Below are 8,708 nucleotides of genomic sequence, written 5' to 3'. Positions count from 1 at the left end.
GTCATTATTTTTGGTGATTTTTCTTTTTTCTATTGCAGCAATGGGCTTCCTCGTGCAATTCACAAACAAGCGTTGGCATTCGCAGTGCTCGATTGACTGGACGATTGAAAACACCCAAGTCGCATGTCGGGAACTGGGCTACGGTCCCCCAGGAAAAGCAACGGTAAACGGCCATTTGGTTTTTCACGACGCTATTAGCTCCGGAAGAATTCTCCACTCCCAGATTTCCATTTTGAAGTCATTTAATGGACTCCGTACAGGTAGCTCTATAGGGTTGCACCACACCAATTTAAGCCCTATTGAAAACAGTGTAAAAACAACCAAGTTCAGGTGTGTGTTCTTTCAGCAAAACGAAAGCAATTCACACACATCCTTGTGTGATTTGTTTTCTTTTTGCTGAAAGAACACTTAACTTTTTTGTGATCCGTGGACAAAACCTTAAAACTGCGGTTGTGTTTAAAACCCCGTATCTTAAAAAGTACATAAGTGATTTAAATTATTTTTGTACTAAAAGAAAGCTTATGAACTTGGCTTTCATACCTTAGAATTTAAAAGTCCTACATGCAGAACTTCACTTAAACAATTGGCCCGACATTTGGGTTTCGCTTTTTTTTTTACTCACCCTGTACTTCCCTACTGTTGGTCTCCTTAAAAACCATGTTTCTTTTGGGTAATCCAGCGGGAGCTGGTTAATTTTTTTAACTGTGCATGTTTTGTCTAAAATGTTCATGCGTATTTCTGTGAATTTAATGTTACTGTTTGTTGTAACAAATGTATCCCAAAAAAATGAACTAAATGTAAATGTAAACCCTGGTGACTTGTTTGGTTTGTGTCAAAGAATATGTTGTATTATTATATTGTTCCTTCTTTATATAGGAGATCACTTATGACAACAGCATCGACGGGCCGATGTCTGTCTACATCTACAAGTGCAAGGGGACTGAGGACAGGCTGGATCAGTGTGACTACAACATCCGGTCGATTCAAACTTGCAAGCACAAACTCACCGACGTCTACATCGGCTGCACTCACCAATTCGGTCAGTCTAAAAGAAGACAACACTGAAAAATTGCCTGGGTTTAATTTTACCAAAGAAGAGGGTGAAAACTGGAACTGCCCAAACTTGGGTTGTTCTATAACCGATTGGTTAGAATTTCTGCTCAATTCAACCAAAACTTGTGGTTGTTGAAGACCAAATTTAATTTGGACTTGTATGACTTCAAATTTTGGTTGAATTTAACATAAATTATAACCCAAACAATTGGTTATAGAACAACCCAAGTTTGGGTATTTCCAGTTTTTACCCGTTCTTTGGTAAAAATTAACCCAGGCATTTTTTTCTGTGAAGCCAAGGCATGACTTGTAAAGCGTGTGTTGTATCGTAAGGGACATCTCTATAGTCCGACGTCCCATTGGTCCGAAGTGCAATTGGTCCGAAGTACCATTGGTCCCACGTCCCATTGGTCCAAAGTCCCATTGGTCCGACTTCCTATTGGTCCGAAGTACCATTGGTCCGAAATCCCATTGGTCTGACGTCCCAGTAGTCCGACATTCCATTGGTCCGAAGTCACATTGATCCGACGGCCCATTGCTCTATACGTTCCATTGGTATAAACGTCCCATTGGTCCGACGTCCCATTGGTCCGACGTCCCATTGGCCCGAAGTATAGGTCCGGAGTACCCTTGGTCCAACGTCCCATTGGTCCAAAGTCCCATTGGTTCAACTTCCCATTGGTCCGAAGTACAATTGGTCCGAAATCACATTGGTCCAACATCCCAGTAATCCGACATCCCATTGGTCCCAAGTCCCATTGCTCCGAAGTCCCATTGGTCCGACGTCCCATAGGATTAGGGCTAGGGTTGGTTTGGGTAAGGGTTAGGATAATACAGTCAGTCAACCTGAACTAGTGGAACTTCACAGCATTATGTTTCGTCGGACCAATGGGACTTCGGACCTATGGGACGTCCGGTCAATGGGACTTCGGACCAATACTTCAGACTATTGAGATGTAACCGTATCGTAGTAGTACACTTTAATAAATGAGTGATCGAAGCGAATGGCAAACAATGAGAACACCGGCAGTGCCTACAAAACTCAACAAATTTAATTTGATCACGTGTCCCTTTATTTTGGGCAAAATAAGTCCTGTTCGCAAAGATATTGAATAAAGTAGTCCCAACAATTTACATATAAATATTTGTTACAGCTGGTTTCTCAGAGGACACAAATTCAAAATGCAACATCTTTTCGGGCATCTGGTCGACACGCGGACGGGGTTAGCCCGTTCACTGCTGGTGTTATTTTAAACACAACCTAAAAAGGTGTGTGTTCTGTCAGCAAAATGAAAACAAATCACATACATCCCTATGAATTCCTGAAAGAACACTTACCTTTTTTTTGTGATCCGAGGACAGAACTTTAAAACGATGGTTGTCTTTAAAACCCCGTAACTTGCAAAGTACATAAGTGATTTGAATGATTCTTGTACTAAAAGAAAGCTAAATAACTGGGCTTTCATATCCTAGATTTTGATAGTGCTACATGCAGAACTTCATTTAATGAATTGCTCCTGTCATTTGTCTTCCTTTATTTATTGACTCACCCTGCATGTAGAACTCCTTATACCCCTAATCAGTCAGTTGACTGATCGTTGGAAATCACCTATATTTCTTGATTTCTTCTAAATGACGGCAAGCCTGACGAATAATTTCACGGGGTGTTTAGCACCAGTGCAATTTTTAATCCAAGTAAGCGTTTTGATCATTCAATCGGTTACTTTTGGGATAAGTGCTGTGTTATATTTCGAAGTCGTTAAATTTCTATGTTTACTTGCGCAGATGCATATTCGATCTCATTATGGTTTATTTTTCCCTGATGAAACCATTCTATACAGACCAATACGAAGTGCAAATCAACCCGGGTCTGGGCACCTTCTCCAGCGGACCCGTGGAAATATTCTACAACGGGGAGTGGGGCTCTGTTTGCAACGACCAGTGGGGGGTCAGGGATGCCTTCGTGGCCTGCCGCCAGCTGGGTTTCCACTGGGTGGAGGAGCGGGGCTGGGAGCACGACCTGGGCTCCCTGACCGGCAAGAAGTGGCTGAACGAGGTGGAGTGCTTGGGCAACGAGACCTCTCTTCACGACTGCCCGAGCGATAGACTGGCCTTCTACGATCATGACTGCGACACCACATCCTCTGTGGATTGCGGATCGATGAGTAAGTCCAGAGTTATTAGACAAAGTCAAATAATAATTTGGGAGGCTAATCATCCGCTGAATTGCGAAGGACGCGACTACAACGTGGTCGGGCCGCTGGCACGTAAAGGCGCCTATGGCTGCCGGCCACATCGAACCATATATGACAACGGAGCACAGCCTGAGATCGAAAGTGTTTGAATTTGCTGGAGGGAGGAAAACCGGAGGTCCCGGAGAAAAACCCTCGTGGCACAGGAGAGAACCAACGCACAACTCTACTCACATGTGATTCGCAGCCAGGATTCGAATCGTGGTCACCTTGGTGAGAGGCGAGCGCTTTACACACAAGCCACCCATGCCACCCAATAGTCTAGCCTCCTAAGAGACTAGACCCCTGCTTCTACTTCTTCTACTTCTTCTACTTCTTCTACTTCTACGTTGATAATTTGACCTTTCTGCACGAAATGAACATGGCGTTGGGAAATGCCATTTTGTTGTACTGTGTGTATTTTGTCGTACCTCTGTCGATTTTTGTTTTCAGGTGACCCTCAATCTGTACATCCGGCTCGGTGAAGGGCAAAAACCTAATTTGACAAAATACTATACATCGTTGGAAAAAGCTTGTTCCATAGAATCCAGAAATAAAAATATCTCTTGTTTTCGCTAATTTTTTTTGTTTGGTCTTTTTTTCTAATCAAGAACAATAATAAGAACGATACTTTGAATCTTTCAAAACCTCACAAAATTATTATTGGGGGATATTTGGTAGACAGTAGAAAGCTTTTATTTTATCCAAGAGGCTCGAAAAACAGCATCTTTTTAACATGGTAAGAACATGATCTCTGTCACTTGGTTTTTTTCAGGTGGCTACGCTAATGCCCAAGCTGTCATTCAAGACGGTTTGGGTGACGAGGATGTCGCTTCAGAAGGCACGGCCTACCTACAGATCACCCCCGGCGAACGCGTGGCGATCTGCGACCACTCCTGGAACATGGACGCGGCCAACACCTTCTGCCGGCAGCTGGGCAAGCACTCCGCCCTGCGCCTGACAACGGGGTCGTACTACGGCTGGCACCCAGGCTTCAACGGCCCTTTCCCCGTGCGCAAGTGGAACATGGCCTTTGAGTGCAACGGTCGGGAATCCTCCCTGACCGATTGTGTGACCTACGCCAAGCCGGTGAGCGAGTGTCCAGATGGTCGAGACGCGGGCGTGGTATGCAATGAGAGGGAGGGTAAGTTGTGCCTACCTTACCCTTACGAAAAAGTAAGCTTGCCGCAGCTTCTAATAAGCTGGTAATTTGCGAAACTTGACGTATTATAGCTTGCATGAGATTGCAGCTTGCTGCAAGCTTGCAATGCTTGCTCGGATGTTAGGCAAGCTTGCACATTATGTGGAGCTTGCAGCAAGCTTGCGCATGTACTTGAAAGCTTAGGCAATGCACGAGTAATTGCAAGCTTGCTTGTACGCAAACTTACAGGCAAGCAGGCATTTATGTAAGGGTATGAAGCATCTCTCAACTAAGGATGCATGAAACATTCCAAGAGCTTAACTGCAATTGAGCAGTTAAGCAGGGTACTCGTGTTGTGCAAGGGGAGTCAGGTTGGCGCAGCGGTACTGTCCTCATATTTTGCTGCTGTAAACCGGGTTCCAATCACTACCTGATTCCGTGGGTTTCCCTTGAATGTGGCATGGGGCTCTCCTTCCACCTCTAGGACTGTAATTTACTTCCTCATCCCTTACCATGGGTACCTCACTGGAAATACGACCTAAAATACTAAACTCAGTACGCCGGGAACATTCCTTTAATTGAGTGATCAAATTTAAGTTGGGACAAGCTGCAGGGGTCCTCATTTTCTAGCATGGCCAATCACCAATCACAGCTCCAAATATTGCAATGCTTTAATTTGTTTTCCTTCTCCACATTTTGAGCGATAGGGGACACAAGAGGGGGGCGTAGGTCGTGAGCGAAGATTCACACCGTGCATAACAAATTCACAAAATACATGAAATTTAATTCACGAGACTCCAACCGACGACCCCCTGTCAAAACCGGGAGCTCCACAATTTAGAAGCCACTGCAGGCAATTTGATCATTTTTTTTCTTTACTTTATCTAATTTGACATCAAATGAAATCAGCTCCTACAGGCTTCGAGATCAAGCTCGTTGGCGGGACCACGGCATCGGAGGGCCGGGTGGAAGTTTGCTACGGGGGCACGTGCGGGAGTCTGGGCAAGGATATCAGCCTGGAAAGCCCCGCCGATTTCGGGGACGTGGTCTGCCGGGAGCTGAGCCTGGGCTACGCCGTGGAGGTGAGCACCGACGGGCGGTACGGCGCCGGCAAGGACCTGGTCAAGATGAACAGGATCTGGTGCGCCGGGTCGGAGGAGTCCTTGGCACAGTGCGGTCCCCACATCGAGTGGCTGGATAGCACCGACGCCAACCTGAGGGACGAGCTCACTGGAGTTAAGTGCTCAGGACCCATTGATGGTAAGCTAGAGACCTTCATCATGCTGCCACCATTTCAATCATGTTGCCTGTATTTAATAACAGAACTGAATGATAATGTTTTTGTGCAAAAAAGAACCAGACAATTTACCCTTCCAGCCTCGCTTTGGTTATGTTTATTTAAATGGGAAACAAATTAAGATGGCCGCAACATGATCTAAAGCACCTTCCAGCTTTGCCAGATTACTTGACTGGCTTTTTGCCAACAGACTTTTCGTGTGGGAGGGTAGCAAGGAGGTTTTTTTACTGGTCCACCAGCCGCCAAAATCGAAAATCAGGCTGGAGGTAGTGGTGGTGGTTCAAAGGTCTGTTCAAAGTGGACAGGTAAACGATTCTGCTGACCGAAACGAAAAATGGGGAAGTGTGGGTTCAATTCTGACACCATCAGACCCCCTCTAGGGGGCACGTGTAAGCAACAGGGGCACGCAATATCAAATTGCTGCTCAATTTTTTTTCAGAAGCTCACATCTTCGTGGAAGAGATTAATTCACATGACTGCCTTCACAAGTTGATTATATTCGCTTAGAAATAAGAGCCTCACCAAAGTAAATGTTGTACATGTACACTTGTACCCAATTGATTTTTACCTAGTGACTGCCCTGTCTGGCAGAGCCGTGATATTGTGCATTTGAATGGCATTACGTCAATTCCTCTACTAATGATCAGAGGCTTTGTAAGTCTCGTTACGAAGCTTGAACGTACGTGTTGAGTCATGATCAGAACCCAAGTCAAGGTACAGTGCCTTGCTCAGGATTCGAATCCACGTACCACGGCACACGAGTCCAACACCGTAAACATTGGACCACAGCACCCCATTGTAACCTGACTAGAACCCAAATCATGGCCAGAGCCAATTTTAAATTCAAATCTTCTTTGTATCTTTCCGCAGCGGCCAAGAGTCCGATCCGTTTCTCTCAGCTGAACGAAAAAAGTGGCATCGTGGAAATCTTCCACCAGGGCCGCTTCGGGACGATCTGCAACAAAGGTTGGACGTTGAACAACGCCCGAGTCGTCTGCAGGGAGCTCGGCTTCGGCCCTCCTCTGGACGCCCAGGTATTCTCTTAGAACACGTTTTTATCTTTGTTGTTTTGAGTAGTTAGTTTTTTTAATTGATGCTACATTGTAGCATTGTCCGATGTTCTCCAATACCTATGCAGCCACTGTAGGCTTTAGGTGTCAAATTGATCGGTTCCTTCATCAATTAATTTGTCTTTTAAACAGTCACCTAATGTATGAGACGCATTGAGTATCCGTCAGGCAGCATACTGACAACCTCAAGCATTATAAATTGTATACAGTATAAATGTGTAGCACAATAGACTTTCCTGTCCCTGCAAAAAAATATGTAGCAATTAAAAGCTCTGAGTTAAGATCAAGTACTGAAAACTCCTTTATCCGGCTCCGCAATCCTTTTACGCAACGAAATTCTCTAGGGGCGCTTTGCCTTTTCAGAGAAGTTCTCGAAGGTAAGAGCGGACTGAATTTATGCAACATGCAACACTTTACAGTATGTTTGGGGTTTTACTGTGTGGCCCTTTTCTGGTGTGAAGTATCCAGAGATCTCATTAGTTGCATGAACATACATCCATGTCGGAAGTTTTGGAAACACCAATTTTAGTACTCAGTTTTTGAGTCTTGTAATTTCCTTGGTCAACAGCTTGGGCTAGAGGGTTACAAGGGGCCCATCTACTTACAAGACGTCCAGTGTGCGGGAACGGAAGAGACTCTGGATCAGTGCCAGCACAGTGAGTGGTCGGCCCACACCTGTGAACACTCCATGGATGTGTCGGTGCTCTGCCAGAAAGGTAAGCACCCTATCGAGAGATGCTGGTGATGGTGGCCTTATGATATGAGGACTCCTTATGAAATCTGGTCTCTATTAATTACCTTGTGACTATAACCCTCAATTGTCGCACTTCTTTTCATGCTCCCACAGGCATGCGCAATACAATCGAGTCTAAATTTCAAACCAAACTGGCTAGTCTATTTCACGCAAAGAGTTGTGGAAAGTGTTGACCTCATTCATTGTCCAAACATGTTCTGCCAAGTGTCATTCATTTCACAGCATAGGTATTGTAAGGGAAACGGCAAGCCTTCTGGGTCAAGCACGTTGTATCGCTGCGCATGCATTGTGCCTGAAGGCGTTTTATGCATAATCCTAACTCCTTGTGCATTGAACAATCTTCTTATCCTCAAGAATGTGCTACCATGCATAACCCTTTTGGCACAAGTTTCATCTCGGCAAAACTTGTAATATGCATCAAGTCCCCTGCAGTTGCTTCCATAACTCCCGATAAATCATCTTAATCTTCCTGGTCGATTTAACATTATGTGGGGTTTAGGTTGAAGTATATGCACTTGATCATTGATAAACATGTAGTGATGCGGCATATTTTTATGAAATGTTGTCTCACCTACCTTCTGTCCACAGAACAACAAATTCCATCAACACCAGCGCCCACAACCCGTAGCGGAGGCAGTCGATCCGTGGGCTCTGTCACTGTCACACTGCTAACCACCATTGTCGCTGCTGCCGTCAGATTTGCTCTCTAGATCTGCCTGGAACAGATAGAGTCATAGTTGTTGGGATCTAAAAATCACACAAAGGGTGACATACAGATATTATTTCCCCAAAGTGAGTGGAAATGCAACCACGACAATCAAACAGGAAGGGACATAAATCTATCTAGACCAAATGGGCGGGGGCAATAGGCCTGAGACCAAATGAAGTTACGCTTTGTTTACATATATGTACTTTTCTATGTGACAGACGGGCCCTACTTCGTCTGGCGTCCCATTCGCTCCCATAGGCCATTACGTCATTAGGTCTCAGGTCTATTACATATGCTCAATGGGAAAAGAAGATACAACTATGAAGACCCAACAGGAGGGGAATATGCAACTATCATACCTCAACAGGAGGGGAACATGCAACCACAATATTTATTCATAGCCAATTGGGATGTAATAGTAACCATAATGACTATAGGGAGGAGAGTAATATG

General features: G+C 44.9%; 1 protein-coding gene across 1 annotated transcript; it reads left to right on the top strand.

The window, feature by feature from the left end:
- Window positions 1-245: 245 nt before the first annotated feature.
- On the top strand, window positions 246-8,479 carry LOC119726020 (soluble scavenger receptor cysteine-rich domain-containing protein SSC5D-like). The gene is made up of 8 exons (XM_038197640.1): window positions 246-260; window positions 877-1,039; window positions 2,895-3,218; window positions 4,060-4,428; window positions 5,344-5,685; window positions 6,593-6,756; window positions 7,361-7,508; window positions 8,135-8,479. Exons 1-8 carry the CDS (start codon window positions 246-248, stop codon window positions 8,254-8,256), a joined length of 1,647 nt encoding a protein of 548 aa, XP_038053568.1. The 3' UTR covers window positions 8,257-8,479.
- Window positions 8,480-8,708: the final 229 nt, after the last annotated feature.

The sequence above is a fragment of the Patiria miniata genome, unplaced genomic scaffold (genome assembly GCF_015706575.1).
Source record: "Patiria miniata isolate m_02_andy unplaced genomic scaffold, ASM1570657v1 HiC_scaffold_19, whole genome shotgun sequence".
NCBI lineage: Eukaryota > Metazoa > Echinodermata > Asteroidea > Valvatida > Asterinidae > Patiria > Patiria miniata.
Note: the sequence above shows the minus strand (reverse complement) of the source record. Positions and strands in the feature narration are given on the sequence as shown.

Bases quoted from the DNA above. Each gene is read 5' to 3' on its own strand.
- LOC119726020 (XM_038197640.1), top strand. The intron at 5,686-6,592 runs GTAAGCTAGAGA...ATCTTTCCGCAG, and splicing joins GTGCTCAGGACCCATTGATG to CGGCCAAGAGTCCGATCCGT. The intron at 6,757-7,360 runs GTATTCTCTTAG...CTTGGTCAACAG, and splicing joins GCCCTCCTCTGGACGCCCAG to CTTGGGCTAGAGGGTTACAA.